Source organism: Monodelphis domestica, chromosome X, assembly GCF_027887165.1.
Source record: "Monodelphis domestica isolate mMonDom1 chromosome X, mMonDom1.pri, whole genome shotgun sequence".
Lineage (NCBI taxonomy): Eukaryota > Metazoa > Chordata > Mammalia > Didelphimorphia > Didelphidae > Monodelphis > Monodelphis domestica.
In genome coordinates this window covers 86,381,985-86,398,655 of record NC_077235.1, presented here as the reverse complement: position 1 = coordinate 86,398,655, position 16,671 = coordinate 86,381,985, and the positions used below count along the sequence as shown (strand labels likewise).

The 16,671-nt window shown below is 61.3% G+C and overlaps 1 protein-coding gene across 4 annotated transcripts in view; it reads right to left on the bottom strand.

The window, feature by feature from the left end:
- The window catches only part of FLNA (filamin A), a 39,215-nt gene extending 22,806 nt beyond the window's left edge, over positions 1–16,409 (bottom strand). The window contains exons 1-21 of one of the 4 annotated variants that reach the window (XM_056808930.1): positions 16,187–16,409; positions 12,585–13,089; positions 10,603–10,851; positions 10,118–10,215; positions 9,730–9,877; positions 9,236–9,354; positions 8,927–9,004; positions 8,672–8,834; positions 8,023–8,223; positions 7,176–7,313; positions 5,672–5,795; positions 5,163–5,299; positions 4,589–4,782; positions 3,867–3,980; positions 3,638–3,781; positions 2,362–2,485; positions 2,032–2,192; positions 1,539–1,629; positions 1,139–1,308; positions 528–645; positions 80–342 (exon numbers count right to left, since the gene is read on the bottom strand). In XM_056808930.1, the coding sequence (XP_056664908.1) occupies positions 80–342; positions 528–645; positions 1,139–1,308; positions 1,539–1,629; positions 2,032–2,192; positions 2,362–2,485; positions 3,638–3,781; positions 3,867–3,980; positions 4,589–4,782; positions 5,163–5,299; positions 5,672–5,795; positions 7,176–7,313; positions 8,023–8,223; positions 8,672–8,834; positions 8,927–9,004; positions 9,236–9,354; positions 9,730–9,877; positions 10,118–10,215; positions 10,603–10,851; positions 12,585–12,996 (3,246 nt within the window). In that variant the 5' untranslated portion in view covers positions 12,997–13,089; positions 16,187–16,409. Of the gene's footprint in view, positions 1–79; positions 343–527; positions 646–1,138; positions 1,309–1,538; positions 1,630–2,031; positions 2,193–2,361; positions 2,486–3,637; positions 3,782–3,866; positions 3,981–4,588; positions 4,783–5,162; positions 5,300–5,671; positions 5,796–7,175; positions 7,314–8,022; positions 8,224–8,671; positions 8,835–8,926; positions 9,005–9,235; positions 9,355–9,729; positions 9,878–10,117; positions 10,216–10,602; positions 10,852–12,584; positions 13,090–14,220; positions 14,323–15,767; positions 15,982–16,186 lie in introns of those variants that run through there. The other 3 variants (XM_056808927.1, XM_056808931.1, XM_056808929.1) reach the window with 3 other exon arrangements.
- Between the last annotated feature and the right edge of the window lie 262 nt (positions 16,410–16,671).

The window sequence follows — 16,671 nt, the reverse complement described above, 5'->3', positions numbered from 1 at the left end:
CAGTGGCTATCATCAGCCCAGGAGCCTTGCTGATAGATAGGCCCTTTGCTAGCCCCCCTGTCTCTAGCCAGCTGCGTACCTTGGTGGGATTGGTAGGGGGCATGGCCTCCACAGGGAAGGGGCTTCCTGGGACAGGAACGCTGTCATAGGTCACCTCCACCTCATAGGGGCCCTCCTCTCGGGGGATGAACTTGACCACGCTGTTGTCCGCATTTAGGCCTGGCTCTACCTTGCAGGGCACCGCCTTGCCAGAGGGGCCTGTGATCTTAGAAGCCACCTTGCCCTGGCCCCCGGCACCCTTTGCCTTGACTGTGAACTCCTGGTCTTTGCCGACTTCCACTTCTGTGGGGAACAGTGGGATGGGGGGATGGGGCACATGCCTCCAGAGCTGCAACTCCCTGTCCACAAGTGTTGACTTGGAAGCCACAGGGGAGTGGGGAGAGGCCCCCGCCGGCACACCACCCACAGAGTCTCTGGGAGGACGGGGACAAGAGGGGAAGGCCACTCATCCCGCCTCTGTTACTCACTGTCTGCTAAGCCGGACACCTTGATCTTGCTGAGGTCCAAGGTCTGGGCCACCCCGACAGAGAAGGGACTCTTGGGGATGTGGTCCCCTCCATAGGTCACATTCACACCCATGTTGCCCTGGATTGGGGGGAGGGAGGCAGCAACACTTAGCCCTTTGTTCCCATCTGCTAAGCTCTATGGGGGAAAAGAGAACTCATCTGCTCCCCATGGCCTAGTAGTACCAAGAGGCCTGGTCACTGCTCCAAGCTCTGCCCATGACTCATTAGGTGACCTTGGACAACTACTTTCCCTTCTCTTGGATAAAGTGAAGTAGGAGGCACTTGGGGAGCTGGCTCCCTCCTCGAAGAACACTGGGGTTAGTTTTTGGCTCAGAGGTGAGGGCCACTATGCCACCACCTCTGTCTCCTCGTTACACAAGACAGGGTATGGCACACCCCTGGCATGGTGCCTGGGCCAACTGCTCGCGGGCCTCGTTTGGGTTTGGGGAGATCTGTCCAGGTGGGAATCCCCAAGAAAACGTGCAAACGATAACAAAGACAGCTGCTTGGGGCTGGTCCCAGCACTAGATCCCACAAGCCTCGCTGGTCAAGGTGGCCGAGGCAGGGGTTACCTGCTGCACAGGGACGTATTTGACAGTGTAGGTGTTGTCATGGTGGTCAATGATATCCAGATCCTGAACAGCATCCCCCTTGACGGAGCCTGTGAACTGGATGTCCAGCTTGGCTTTTCCCGCTGGCTTGGCATTGACGGTAAAGTGGGTGGGTTTGCCAAGTTCCACACCTGGAGAGAGAAGCAATGCCATCACCAGGGCTCCCCAGGATGAGCCTCTCAGGGATGTGGTCCCCTCTCCTGCCTTGGTGCTGCTGCCCTCCCTCCATCCCCTCCTATAACAACCCCTGGTTCCGCCATCTCTTTGCTGGGTTAAGATGGTGGACAAAGGAGCAGACCTGCCACCCAGAGGCCAAAGGCAGAGGTGGATGGGACAGGCCCCTCCCATGGCAGCCACTCACCATTCCTGCTTAGCCCGGGACCCTCAGCCTTCACTTTGCTGGCATCGTGGGCAGGGTCCACCTTGATGCGGATGGGGCTGGTGGGTGTTGCCTGGAAGGAAAAGAGTGGCAAGAAGCTCCCTGAGGTCTCAGACCTTTGCCTCCCTTACCCCAGGGGCTCGGATTTTGGGAAAAAGAAGCCAGAAGAGCAGCCGGTCTTATGGAGTTTCAGGAGCACAGAGCAGACAGAGGCTGCCACAGAGAGTCTCAAAGGAGAGCAGAGTAGTCTGCTTTCTCCTCTGGGCGGGGCAGAATGGTGTATGTGCATTGCCAGAGGGGGCTGCCTTGAGCTGGGGAAGAAGAGACTCTCCCGAGTTGTTAAAAAAAAGGGAAGGAGAAATGCAGCCCAGAATGGGGACAGATGGAGAAAAGGCTGAGAATGACCACGGAAGCCATCTTAGAAAAGGCAGGATCCTCCGCTGAGCTCCAAGAGGCTGCAGCACGTGGCCCTCACCTGGTTGGCAAACAGGACCATGATGGTATAGCTGCCAGCTCCCCGAGGGGTATACTTGACTGTGAAGGTGTCGTTGTCATTCCGGATGATGTCAAAATCAATGTCTGCCTCAGCAGGCCCCACCACTCCTGGGGCGCACTTGATGCCAATGCTGACATCACCTGGAACATGGCAAGGGAAAAGCTTAGAATGGCCCCAGCCAGCGGCCTCCTTCCCTGGCCCGCCCCACTACACTGGAGTCAACTCTGATGGATGAGGAAATCAAAGCAGAAGACCATCTGCTCTGAGCCCCCAAAGCCTGCCTCCATCGCTGCCCCATGGCTCACTTACCCTGTCCAGCTTCGGTACAGTCCACGGTGAAGTAGGTGGGCTCGTGGGCCTTGAGACCGGTCTTGGCCACTCCTGGTCCGTATACTTTTACCTTATTGGGATGGCTGCCTGCTCCCACGTTTACCTACAAGGGCACGCAGAAGGGCAGAGGAAGGGAGGAAGAAAATAGACATTTTAGAGGAGGGGGACCTGAGTAGGAAGCCAAAGGAAGATGGCCAAGAAGCAGCCTCACTTGGGCCTGCATGGCCTCTCCCTTGCACTAGGCTAGGCTGAAAGCATCCCAACAGAACAGCTGTTTCAGCTCTATCTCTCCCTTCTCCAAGCTCCCCCCTGCCAAAACCATTTGCCTAGAAGAGCCTGAGCACTTCTCTCTCCAAGTCAGAAACCCGTATCACTGGCTGCCTCCTGGAGGCTGAGCCAGCAGCTTGCTAAGGGTGGTGATTCCAGTGCTCCTTCACACTGTGTCCTGGGCCTACCTTTCGAGCTTGATTTTCCACGATTCCCCTCACCCGCTCTCCACTCTGGCCAAAGTGGCCTCGTGCCTACAGGAGACGGTGGTCCCCCACCTTCATGCATGCACAGGCCCCATGCATGGCCCCAGACTCTGCCAGCGTTCTACCGGCCTTTCTCTGGCCCTTCCCACCCCCATTCTGGCGCTGAGTACGCTCTCCCTCAAATCATCTCACATTCATTCATTTGCTTATAACTCATAGCCTGCTCCCAGCAGGAGGGAGACAGACGTGGGGTGGGTGGGTCAAGACTGCTGCTTGCTCCTTCCTCCTGCAGGCTAAGGGCCCAGAGCAAGAGCCTAATTGATGTTCCCTGGATTGAATTCCAATACAGGATAGGGTTCATAGGGAAAAGAGCTGCCTAGGGCCACTGAAGGAGCATAAGCTCAACGTGAATCAGTGACATAACCAAAAAGCATCCTGTGGTTGAAATCAACCACAGCTTGGCCACACGAGGAGCTGGGGAAAAGCCCCCCCCCCTTCCCTTTGCTGCAGAGGCGGTGGGGTATGGGTGGGCAACCACATCTATACCAGCAGCAGACAAAGCTGAGGATCATGGTTGGTCTTCTGGGCCTCAGCTTCCCTTCCCATCTGGGAAATGGGGATAATAGAGGACATCTGGACTCTGAAGCCAGGCTCTTGTGACGCAGCATGGCCAAGTTCCTGCCAAGCCAACGTGCTGAACCTTTCTGGGCCCGTCTCCTCCTCTGTCACCCAAAAGCTCCCTGATTTCAGGCAGTGCAGAAGTGGAGGGGAAGGCAGCTCACCCGGTAGGGGCTGTTAGGGATGTTCACCCCTCCCCAGGAGACCACAGCCGTATGCTTGACTGCTTTCTTGGGGACATAGGAGCAACTGTAAGTGTTGTTGCCATTGTCTTTGACGGTGACATCCACGGGGGAGCCTTCGCTGTCCTGTAGGGGAGGAGAGGCAGCTGAGCTCAGCCACTTTCCCTCTAGGGCTCCAGCGCTAGGCCCAGGCCACCCAGCCCCATCTCACCTGCACTTGGACTTTGAGAGGAGCCTTGCCACCATTTTTGGCATCCACGGTGAACTCAGCTGGCTTGTTGATGGCCACGCCAGTCTTCTCCAGCCCTGGGCCTCGAGCTTTCACCTGAAGTGAGTCCAAAAGACATCAAACTCTTGGAGAGGCCCTCCCATGCTAGGCCAAGAGTCTGGAGCAGTCAATCTTCACCACTGACTCCAAGCTGGGCATGCATGCCAAGAAGCCCTAAGGGTGCCCGCTGGAATCCCTCCCTTCTCCACTGGTCTAACCCAGGATCCACCCTGGGCAGGCCATAGTTCACCCTTTGCCTACTTAATAAAAAATGCTTGTTGGCCTGAACGTGGAGTTCCCTTAGCACTGAGCTGTCGACCCTTCGGGGGAGTGGTACCTCCTCCCTGAAGGAAAAGGGGTGACATGACATGATCCAAAAAGGCATTTCAGGCAGCCTGGGGCCACTTAGCCCGGCCACCACTCAGACTCTCCCCAAAGCCATTGGCTCCACTGGCCTCCAGGCTCTGCCTAGGCCCCAGAGTGGGTTCAAGGCAAACGTGGAAAAAAGAATCAGGCCTCACACGTGTTTTCAGGTGAGGGCAACAAGGGAGGCAAGAACCCAGCAGCCAAGAGGCCCCAGGCCCTGCCCACCAGGACAAAGACAAGCTGGTTGGCCAGCCCAGTCCCCAGCACCAGCAGTGACATTCCCATGCCCTGGGCCTCACCTTTTCTGGGTAGAAGTCCTTGGGTGCCGCTTTGATGTCAGCCATAAATGGGCTGAGCCTGATGTCCTCGTTGTTGCAGAGAACGTGGACAGCGTATTCCCCAGACTCTTGGGGCCAGTAGCGCACATCACAGGAGCCATCGCCCCGGTCATCACACTCGATCTTCGCCTGGGACGGGCCCTCCACGGAGAATCCTGGGGATTTGTGGTAGGACAACTAAGTGGCTGATAACTTGGACTGCCTGCCAGGCAGCTGACAGTCCCAGAAGCTCACCTCCCCAGGCAGAGACTCTTTCTTGATTGCCACTGTCCAAAGGGGCCTTCTCTGGCTCAAACACACACAGTAAGTGAACCGGCCTTTGAAGCTGTGCCTTCCACCACCCTGCCACCCTTGTCATTCCACCTTTCTCTGAGCCTACACAAGGCCCTGCATGCCACCCCACACTCGTGTGCACAGAGACCTCCAACCCAGGCTCGTTCCTGATTTCTCTGTTATGCTGGGAGACATCCCACGATGGGATCTCGTCTACAACCCCGGAGGGGCCAAATCTTCCTGAGGGTGCCTTTGGACCTACCTAGGGTGCCGACGTCGTCCCCAATGGCCTCGACCACGAAGTCGGCTGACTTGCCAACCACACCACCCTCTAGGCCAGGGCCCCAGGCCCGAACCTTCTGGTTGCCGCACTCTGTGCCCACCTTCACTTCAAAGGGGCTACCAAAAGGATACACACATACACAATGGTGGTGAGGAAAGCACTGAATTCCTCCCTCTGCCCCCCAAAGGAGAAGGGAGTCTAGCCATTTTGTGGGTAGGAAGACCAAGGCTCAAGGAGGGGAATGGACTTGTTGGGAGGCGACAGGTACAGGAACTTGGGTATAATAGATACCAAGTCTGGAAAACCTAGAACCACGTGCTAGTTCCATGGCCCTGGACAAAACCTCTTTGCCGCCATTCCCAAACTGTGTCTTTATCAAACGGGAACACACCTCCCGGGGTTGTGTTGGGGCCCGAGAAGATGGCAGCTATGAGACGCTCCGAGGGTTGGGGGAACAGATATCGGTGACCCATCCCCAGGCTCCTCACCTCCGGGAGATATTCTGACCACCCCAGGTGATGGTGACTGTATAGTTGCCAGGGACAGGAGGGTAATACTCAAAGCCATAGACGCCATCACCGAGATCCTTTTGTTTCACTCGTTCTTCACCCTCTGTTGGGGGAAGGGAAGAAAAGCAGGTGAAAAAGAGCTGAGCCATGCCACGCCACACCACGTCACGCCACGCCACGCCACACCACATCACCCCCAAAGTCCTCTCAGTATCCATCTGTGTTGGCCACCCCAAAGAGTCCCCAGTTGGTGCCTGGGTGAGTTCCTGGCTGTTTTTTTTCACAGTTGTCCATGTAATGGGTGCCTCCATGAGTTTTTACAAAACTGCAAGCCACTGAAGGTCACCCCCCAGCTGTGGCATCCTTCTTTCCCAGCCCTGCCTCCATTCTGGTCCAGGTCTGTACGTATGCTCCTTATGACTAAAGAAAGAACCAGCCCTCTCTCAGTTCTCTCAATTCCTCTGGGAAAGGAAGTCATTCCACGCCCCTCTAGCCCAAGGCAACATCAGGCCTCCTGTGGTCAATCTCTCACAAGCAGGCATCTGTGTGGGCGTCTCAACCTCCCTATCTGCCCAGTGACTGTAGGCTCCCCTGTAGGGCTAAAGAGGTGCTTCGGTTTCCCCAGGACCTCCTTCAACACTTAGCCTAGGGTCATCGACAAGAGGCCTCTAGAGGCCCAGGGGTGCTCAAGGCCAGGCAGAGGGGTCACAGATTCAAAAATCAATCCTTGCCCTCAGAACTGTTCGAATACCTAGAAAGTACCTGAGGTGGAGGGCAAGGGAAGGGAATTTTCTCAGCCCCAAGTGCAGCAAAGGTGCCCCCTTGGCCATAGACTTGCTACTTCCTGGTGGCTGGAGGTCTTAGACCCCAAGTGGGCCTGCCCCAGCCCCCTGGGTAACCCAGCCCAGCAGGGAGTCTGCAGCTTCTGCTCAAAGCCTTCTTCCTACAAGGGAAGGCTTCCTTCCCCTTTGAGATAGCTTTGCACGGTAACAATTGTTCCCCCCTATTTTGGGGTGGTGGCTGCCTTTTAGGGCCAAACGTGATGAGTTGGCCTTGCCTGTGCCAGCCTTTCCGAAGCACTGTAAGGTAGTGGTTGCCTTCTCTGCGACTGCCTCCCTGCCTCACCTTGTACATATCCCTAGCTCCTTCTGCTGGCCCTCAAAGATGCCAAGGTGCGGCTCCCCTCCAGCTGTGTGCCCTCCTTGGCTACAGCAGCAACGGCCTTCCTAAGCCCCTCAGGATTCCCCATGGAGTTGGCACGCTCTTGGAAGTGAGCCCCACTCCGTCCCTCAGGCTTCCTGCAGGCTGCCCAGGCCCCAGAGCTTTGCAAACTGCGCTGCCCATGTGGTACTGCCAGCTTCAGTTGATTCGAGTCAGTGCTGGTCAGCTCCTGGCTTCTCAGGCCAGCTACCCATCCAACTCCCCACTCCCTTGGTTTGGGTTGAGACAGCCCACATAGCCCCGTGTTGGCCCCTTGACTTACTGGGACCCTTCACTGTGACCTTGAGCTCGCCACTGCCCGCCCCCTTGGTGTACACCTTGAAGTCAGCCGTCTCTTTCACACGAACACCTTTGGGCTGCAGACCTCGGCCCACAGCCCGGCAGGCACTAGGGTTACAGGCTGGGGAGAGAAGGGTGACAGACATGTCAATACGTGGAGAGCTGGAGGAACCACAGGGACCCCCTGGGTCCAAGTAGCCCGAGCCCAAAGTGGCTCTGCCACTATATCCTCCATGGCTCATGCCCTCCCCAGGCCCAACTAGCTCAGTGAGGCTGAGAGGAGCCGGGCCTGGCATCCAAGCTGCTTACTGTACCACCAGAGCTAGGAGGCTACGGGGCCATGCCAGGACCACCCTCCCTCACCTACCCCACTCTTCCTTCCAGCAGCGCCCCCCCCCCCCGCCCTGTCCAAAAGAAGTGGGCTCAAGTACCGTCCACCCTTGGGTGAGATCAGAGCTCAGCAGAGATTCCCAGGCAGCCGGAGCCAGGTCTTCCGAGAAGACGGAAGCGCGAAGAAGAGACAGACATAAGAGAAAGGAAACGAACCACGAAGGGACAGCGAGTTTGCTAAGAACAGTGCAGAGAGGCAACGGATGGAAAAAGAACAAAGGGAGAGAGGGTGGGACCCAAGGCAGCCAGGAGCGAGACGAGAAGGAGATTGGTCTTGTGCCCCCCACCTCCCCCAGGCTCAGCCTCCCCAGGGCATGGGGTGGCCAAGGGTCAAGGGACAGAAGAGGGCAGCCAGAGCAGTGGCGGCCAGGATGCCAGTCAGTCCCCCAGGCACAGGTGGTTGGCCTTGTGGGGAGTGAAATGTGCATTGGAGGACTCACCTTGCCCAACAGTGACAGTGTAGGGGCTCCGAGGAATAGGGACCCCGGCAAAGGTGACGTAGATGGTGTAGGTTCCCTCCAGGGTGGGCTTGTAGCTACAGCGGTATGTGCTGTTGCCCTTGTCCTCCAGCTGCTGCTCTACGGTGCCCTTCTTCCCTGTGGGGTCCTGGATCACCACCTCCACGTCTCCAACACCAGCACCTGGAAGGGAAGCAAAGGCAGGGGATCCCCAACCACCCTGCCTCTCCCCTCCTGGCTGCTCTGCCACCTCCCATTTTCAATAGGAGAGAGGCCAATGCCCTGGGAGGGCAGGGAGGGCATGGGAGGGTCTAACAAACAATCCCAATGTGGAACAAGGCTCAAAGTGGGCCTCTCTTTCCCATTGCCTCAGAATCTGCCCTGCCTGGGAAAAGATGGGGGGACCTGCGCTCCCGCCTGCCCATCCTCAGGGCAGCTTAGAGCTCAACTGGGCCCAGGGGCCATTAGCCCCTTTCAGACTGCTGAGGGGCCCCAGTGCCACAGCTGCCTCATTTCTCCATCCTTTCTGGTGCAGCCCCAGACCCCATCCCCATGGGGGTGCTTAGCAGAAGGAATGCTGGCCAGGATGCCAGGCTTTGGTTCAAATGCTAAGGAAGGGGCTTGGCCTCACCAGCAGTGAAGATCTCGAAGTAGGTGGTCTTGTTGGCAATGTTGCCAGTGGGCTCCAGGCCAGGGCCTTGGGCTGTGACTTTGCTGGAGTCTCCCTGGGACTTGTCCACGTGCACCTCAAAGGGGCTCTTAGCGATGTGCTGGCCTGCAAAGAGGACTGTGACCTAGACAAAGTGGGGTGGGGAGAGACAAGGGCTCACAACTGAGCTGGTACCCATTCTCCCTCCCCCATCTGTGGTCCAGCACTCGGCCTCACCTTGTGTGTCCCCGTGACCTCGGGGATGTACCAGACAGAGAAGGTTCGATTTTTGTCATTGTTGGCAATCACTCTGGCCTGTGGTGGGGGCAAGGGGCCTCAGTCAGCCTGCTAGGCAGTGGGTTGGGACATGGCTCACCCAGCACAGGTACTGCCATGCCAGTCTTCCCTCCCTGCCCGCCCCTCATTCCTTTCTGCTTTCTCCCTGGTGGCTGCCAGTCCTAGACTCCTTCTATCATCTCCCCCATAGGCCTCCGGGCTCGTCACTCCTGAGCCCACAGCTTGGGCAGGGCCAGGGTTGGCACCTACCTCCTCACGGTGCCCAGCAGGGTCTTCCACATATACCAGGACCTCCCCCTGGCCTGCACTTATGGTCTCCACAGTAAACTCCGCCCGTTTCTTCACCATATTACCAGTGGGCTCTATTCCTACATGGAAGATACCAAGGGGATGTCAGGATGGCCCAAAGGTGGCTCACGACTCCCCAGACAGACCATCCATGCCAGTCTGGTGACCCAACCCATCTTGCCCACATGTGCTCTGGTAAGGCCACCAGCCAGTAGGCTCAGTCTCAGTGTTAAACTCCCTTCTGGTCACCGCCCAGCCCCCTGCAGTTAAGAGAGTCGGCAAGAGCAGGTCAGCATTAAGAACCAGAACATGGGCACCTCCTTCTTCTAGGGCCCCTTGGTTGGCCACTTAGTGCCTTAGAGCACCTCCACCCCCCCACCCCACCCCCCACGCCCAAGCGGTGATCTCCACTCTCCTGGCTGGCAGGCCACCATACCGAGCGGAGAACTCCTCACCTGGCCCATAAGCTCTGGCTTTCTTTGGGTTGAGCTTGGGCCGAAGTGGGGCCCCAGGCTTCAGCTTGGCCTTGGGGAACTGGGACAGGTAGGTCATGACCGAGTGCTCGTCCACATTGGGGTCCACAATCTCCTCGGGAGTGATCACCTGCAGGAGAGGCAGACACATGTGGCTGGCAGTGCCAGGGTAAGGGAGGCCCCCCCTGGTGCTACCTGCATTTAGAGCCAAAGAGCAAGAGAGCCTTGGAGTTGGGGACCAGTGCTGAAGTCCCTCCCACCTCTGGCCTTGGGCTCCTTTGCTGCAAAAGGAGCTGGTGGATCAGACGCCCGCCCCTGGAGCACTTGCTGGCTCTACATCAGTGGGATAGGGAAGGGACAGGAGGCCTACCTGAGGAATGCCCAGCCAGTCATCAGCCTGCTGCATGGCTTCTCGGGCATTGTTCACAGGCTTACTGGCATCCCAGGAATCCCAGTCAGGGCACAGGCCTGCAGCAGACAGAGGAACCCTCATGGCATAAGCCAGGCCCGCCCAGGCCCTCTGGGAGGGAGCAGCTCATGCCATCTTGAGTCCTCACTTCCCCTCTTGGAAACACCACCACACACGGGATCCAAGGCAGAAGAACAATAAGGGCCTGATCAAGGCTGCACAGCTGGGAGGTGTCTGAGGCCACGTTTGAATCCCCCCGGCCACCCAGCAGCAGCCCCCTGCCTTGGAAGGGGGTGGCGCGTGTGCATCCACAAAGGCCTCCTCCTTGGACGAGGGTGGCAGGGTGGCAGGGAGGGATGGAGGGAGGGAAGAAAGGAATCCCACAAGGGAGAGATGAAGGAAGAGAACGTGCTGGCTGAGGCGCCTTCGTGGGGCTTGGCTCTCACCTGGAGCACAGCTGTCCACCAGGGCCCCGAGGGCGCGGCCGCTCTGCCAGTCCCTGCTGAAGTTGGTGATGGGCAGCTGAGGGAGCTTGTTCTGGATCCAGCCCAGGAGCCGCTGCTTGGGTGTCTGCTTTTTGGCCTCCTCGTCCTCCTCCTCATCCCACATGGGCATGGAGATGGAGTAGTGCAGGATCAGGGTCCAGATCAGGCCCAGGATGAGCTTCAGGTTGCCATCCACAATGGCCTTGCTGTCTGCAGGGGCACATGTGGGATGGGGCGGCTGCTCAGTGGGCCCAAGGAGGGGAGGAAGGCACTGGCCCCAGGCCTGGGGGCATCCAGGCAGCAGGCCCTCCACCCTTTCCCCCAGTTGACTGGGGGGCCTGAGCAAGGGCTCTGGAGCAGCAGCCCCATGTGCTGGTCCCAGGCTCACCTAGCGGAGCCAAAGGCTGGCTGGTGGCCCAGCATACCAGGAGGGGCTGCTGGCCCGGGGAAGCAGCAGCACCCTGACTTTGTTGGCCCCCTGCAGGCTCTTGCTGGGCCTCACAAGATGGTGGCGGGCCCAAGGCGAGCCATTCCAGGGGGAGGGAAGGGAAGGGGGGCTCAGCTCCCAGGACAAGCCCCAGCCTGCCTGGGGGAGGGGAGAGGAGGCCAGGCCGCCAAGGGCTGGGTCGTTGCCTCTGATCTGGGCCCCACCCCAAACCACAGGCCAGGGAAGCGGTCCAGGGTATTCTGGGGCCTGGCTGGTGGCCACCCCACCCAACCCCGGCCCTGGGGTCTCTGGCAGTGAGCAGAAACCAGGCCAGCAGCCCCAGCAGGAGCCGGAAGGGAGCTCTTCCCGGGATGGAATCGGCCCCGCCCTTTGGCTGTGCCCACCTCCCTTCGGGGCCTTTCCCACGGCCCGCCCCCCTCTGCTAGGGTGACACCCCTCCCCCTCCCCCTCAGCCTGCTAATCGAGCTGCTTTCCAACATTTTTTAGCCTTATATGGGCAAAGCTCTAGGAATCAGGGGCGGGAGAAGGAAGAGCAAGCCCCCCTGCTGGGCCAGGGCCCAGGCCCAGCCCCCCATATCCTGCCTGCCTCCTCCATCTCCCTCCAGGGCTGGGGGGCGGGCGAGGGCAGAGCTGCCTGGCACAGGGGGTGACTAAGACATTCCGGTAACGGGAATGGAGAAGATGGGAGCTTGGGGCCGCGCCCTTCCCCCTTCACACAGGAAGCAGGGTGGGGCCCGGTACCCAACTCTGCAGAGCTCCCAGAACCACAACGGGCCCCAGCCGGCCCCCTTCCAGAACACCTTTGTTCGTGCCCTCCGCCACCGCCGCAGGGCAATGGTGTTTCTCAAGCCCTGCCACCAGGCCAGATTCCGGGGGGCTTTGGGGAGGCCCGGACCAGGGAGTCTTCACAGACTAAGGCAACCTGTAGGGAATCCTCGGGGTGCCAGGGACCGAGGTGGGGGCAATCCCGAAGGGCTGCCTGGAGGCGGCCCCCGGAGGAGGATTATTTCTACGAGTCAGGGCTGGGGAGGCGCCCCACATCATCTGCTCTCCAGCCCCGAGCGAGGTCCGCTATGGCTGGGGCAGGAGGCGGCAGCTGCCACACCCACCCGTCTGGTCTTCCCCGAGCAGAGGCGCAGGAGGCCGGCCCCGCCCCCGGGAACTCTACAGACTGCTAACTAACTGCATTCCTCCGGCCCCAGAGGTGGCGGGCTCTTTTGTTCCGGCCGTCGGCCCCTAGCCTCCAGCGCGCACGCGGCGGTGCCCAGAGCCCCACCCCCGGCTTCTCCCGGGGCAGCCCTCCCCGCGCGGGGCCCAGGAGGAGGAGGAGCCGGAGTCCGAGCCGCCGCCGCCGCCGCCGCCACCTCGGACCGAGCCAAGCCCGGGAGCATGCGTGTGTGGCTCAGGAGCGGGCCGAGAGTGCTGTGCCGTGCCCCGCCCCGCCCCGCCCGCCGCGCCCGCCGCGCCCGCCGCGCCCGCCGCGCCCGCCGCTCACCGATGGACACCAGCTTGATGCTCTCGCGGTCCAGGAACTCGAGCGCCACGGACACGTTCTCGAGCTGCATCTGGCGGAAGGTGGGCCTCTGGTTGTGCTTGCGGTGCATCTTCTTCTGGCTGAGCACCTCGAGCAGCGCGATGAGCCGCAGTCCATCGCTCAGGTCCGTCTGCAGGTTGCCGATGCGCTTACTCACGCACTTGAGGTGCTCGTTGCACCAGCGCGTGAACGTGTTCTGCTGAATCTTCTTCCATGGCGCGTCCTCCGCCAGATCCTTCTCGGTGGCCGGCATCTCGGCGTCCTTGTCTTTCTCGACACCTCCGCCGCCGCCGCCGCCCGCGCCTGCTACCGCTGCCGCCGCCGAGCTGCTGTGGCTGTGGCTGTGGCCGGGCCGCGGGTGGGAGCTACTCATTTTGAGAGCCTGCCGAGGCTGGGGGCGGTGCTGGAGCCCGGCTAGGGGGCGGCCCTCCTTAATTAAAGACGCAGGCACCTAGAGCCAGACAGGCTGGGGGAAAGAAACACGGCCGTGGGGTGGCTGACTGCGCCGGCCCTTTAAATGGGAAGGGGCGGGGGCGTGCCGAAGAGGGAGAAGGAGGCGGGGGGTGGGGGAGTTGGGGGGGGCCGGGCACGCCCCTCCTCCCTCCCCTTCCCCCTGGGTTCCAACTCCCCACCCCACCCAGCACCGAAAAGCCTCTCTTTTGCCCCTGCCCCCAAGCCAGCCCAGCCGCTCCAATTCCAGCTCATTCCTGAGCTTAACTTTCCAAACTGCGGGCCCTTTAAGTGCATCCCCTCCCCCCGCCCCAGAGGGTTTAATGGGAGGGGGAGGGAGTGTCCGGCGACCCCCCACCCCCGTCCAAACCCCACCCCCCAATGACCCAGCATTTTACTGCTGGAAGGAGCCCAGGGAACCTCGTTCACTCCCCCGGCCCCCCAGTTCGGGAAGAGAAAGGACCGGTCCATGATCACATCAGCCTTCGCTCCCCTACACGTTCGGGAGCTCTCCGTGCAAGGGGCGGCCCGGACAGTAAAGACTTTTTCCAGTCTCTCCCGCTCCGAGATGGAGAGGCCTCAGTTTCTCCTCTTGTTAAACAAAGAAGGGAGCGAGTCCTCCCCGTACACTGGGGCTCCTTCCCGCCGCTCCTGTCCGCCCCTCGGGCTGGGCCACATTCTGGAGCCCCTACTTTGGCGGCCCGGAGCAAGAGCAAACCTAATCCCGCGAACCCGCGGGGGCGGCGGCAGCGGCCTGGGGGCTCTGGCCGGAATCCCTGCCCTCGCCCCCGCACTCCCTATTTGGCCAAAGAATGAAGGGGGCGGGCCCCGCAGACCTAGAGAGGAAGGGAGAGAGGAGGGTCTCCCTCCGACCCCCCCCCCCGCTTGCTAGAAAAGGGGTCCCTTCGGGCTGGAATCTCTGCCCCGGTGGCCAAATCCAAACCCCAGGGCCCAAATGCGGGAGGATCGCACCCAACTGGGGAAACTGAGTCATTAGAGGCCCGAATCCCTTCCATTCTCCCAGTGGGTGTCAGCCGGGACAGAACTTGCCGGAGTGGAGGGAGGAACAGACCGGGGGGTAGGGGGGAGGTAAGGGGCGGAGCGAGGGAGGAGAACGGGGGCCTAAAGAGGGGCGCAATGTACTGACTGCGCCGGGATTGGGAGGGGCGGCTTCTCCCTCCTCGAGCTCCGGCGTGTAGCTGTGAACCCCCAGGACCGGCGCCTTGCTCTGGCCCGAAGGCTCCTCCGCTGAATGAACCGAAGCCCCGAATCATTGATGGGGCTGCCAGGAAGCCCTGCGTCAGTGCGCCGGGCCTCGGCCCAAGTCCCGGTGCTGGGGGGGGGGGGGGGCGGAGGGGGCGGGGCGGGCTCGTCTCTGTGGCCCGACCCGTCCAAATACGGGCAAGTGGCACCAGCCACCCTCCCCACAGCCACAGTTCTGAGTTGGTTCCGGCCCATGGGGGAGGGTTCGGTCCAGGAGTTCTGAGCCCAATGGGAAAGAAGCAGCAACAATGCCTTAAGGTCTGACGCCTTTGGGATTAGAGCGGTTACGGCTAGAGCCGAGTTCGAATTCAGCCTCTGAGTCCACGTTGGCCTCAGTTTCCTCACTCCAGTGTCTGCCAAAAGGAGTAGGCCGGAGCAACTAGCTGCTCTCGTGAGGCAGGAATAGAGGGAAACTGAGGCAGGGAAGAGTCTAGCGGCCCACTCCCGTCGGGGGAGGGGCCTGGGCTTTGAGCCCCACCCAAGCCCACCGGCTTCGGCGGGCCGGCGCGCTCCCCTGCAGTGCGGAAGTCTGGCCACTAGGGGGTGGCCCGGCCCACAACTCCCCAGAAATTGGGCCCTTTCATATTTTCCCTTATTTGGAAGGAGGCTGAGGAGGCCCCTCGCCTGGCTCCCTGCCCTGGCCCTCAGTTTCCCCAAGGCCGACTCCCCGCAGTCTAGAGCGGCCTGGAAATGGGTCGCCGGGCCAACCTCGGGCGGCTCCCGAATCCCCCCAGGGGCACCAGCTGGCCCAGAGCATCAGGAAGCCAAGGGCCTGCTGGGAGCTCACACTCGGGGGTTTTGCTAAAGGGTCTGGGGGCCCTTGGGCTCTTTCCCACCCAGGGCTTTGAACCGAGCTCAAAGGGCAGCTGGAAGTCCGGGACCTTTTCCTATAGAGGGAACACGAGTGCCCTCTGAGGCCCCTTTCCATTTCAGACTGTGATGAGCTCACACATGCACACGGGCTTCCAGGAGCCCCTGCCGTGTCGCCCCCCCCCCCCCCCAATCTAGAACCCAGCACACAGGACCTGGAATCTCAAAGTCCTCTCCCCCTCCCTCCTTTTCTCCTATATCTCGGTCTGTCCTCTCCCTCTCTTTGCCTCTTTCTTTCTCTCCCGAGTCTTCTCTTCCCCTCTCTGTCTCTCCCGTCTCTGTCCATCTCCGCGGCTCTCTCCCCTTCTCTCTCTGTCTCTCTCTCTTTCTCTGTCCAGCTCTGTCCCTGTCTCTTCTCTGAGTGTCTCTCTCTGTCTCTGTAAGTCACACACCGCTCCAGCCCCGGAGCCTCTCCCCCTGTCTCCGCCAGGGACTGGGAACGTCCCGGACCGTCCGGGGTCCGGCGCTGCCCCAGCAGCTCCCGGGCTGTGGGTGGGGCGGGCGCCCGGGTGGCCCTGGCCGGGGCCAGGGCGGGGGCGCCGCGGGGAGCGGCTGTCTTACCCGGAGCCGGGGCTGAGGAGGCGCACACGCCGCCGCTCCCCCCGGGGTGCCTAGCGGGGCGCGGGCCGGGGGCTGGCGGGTCAGGGGCGGCGGGCCGGAGCGCGTGGTGGCTGCGCTGGGCTGCGCTGGGCTGGGCTGCGGGAGCGCGGCCACTGGCCGTGCCCCTCTTGTGAGCAGCTAGACCCCCCCTGGGTCCGAGGCGGCTCGGGCGGAGAAAGCCTTAATTGGTAAAGTCGTCGTTGTCGGCGGCAGCGGCGGCGGGCCGGAGCCCAGCCAGGGCGTGCGACGGGCAGAAGGGGGAGGGGGCGCGATGGCACTGCCGGCGGCGACCCCGCCCCTAGGGGAATGAGCTCACCGCCCAGCGGGCGGGGGGGGGGGGGCAGCCCCCCTTCATGGCTCTTCGCCCGACTGAGGCCTACCTTCGATAAGGGGCGGCTCCCTCCCGCTCCCCCGGCCCCAGCACAAGGCTCCCTCCCGGCGCGGTCGGCCCCGGGCCTCAGTTTCCCCTCGGCCCAAATGGCGGGTTCTCTCGGGCTCGAGGGCCAGGGGGCGCTAGCAGGGTGGATGGGCTGGGGAAGCGCGGCGCCCCAAGGCCAGCGGGGAAGGCTGGGGCGGCTGCCAGGGACATGGAGTCCAAGCTCTCCCGCGCCTGCTCCCTCCCTGCGAGATAGTAAGTGGCCAGGGCAGCGGCAGCAGCAGCAGCCTGAGGGGGCCGAGCAGGGAAGGCACTCCCCCAGGCGAAGAGGCACAGGCAAGAAGTCCTCCGCGGCCCAGAGGCTTTATTAGGGGTCTTCCACAGGCCAGCCGCCTTGCTGGACGTGCCTCCTAGCCTCACTGGGGCTGCCCCGCCCCCTGCAAGCCTTTGACCCTCTGGGCTGAGAGCTGGGAAGGCTCGGGGCCTCAT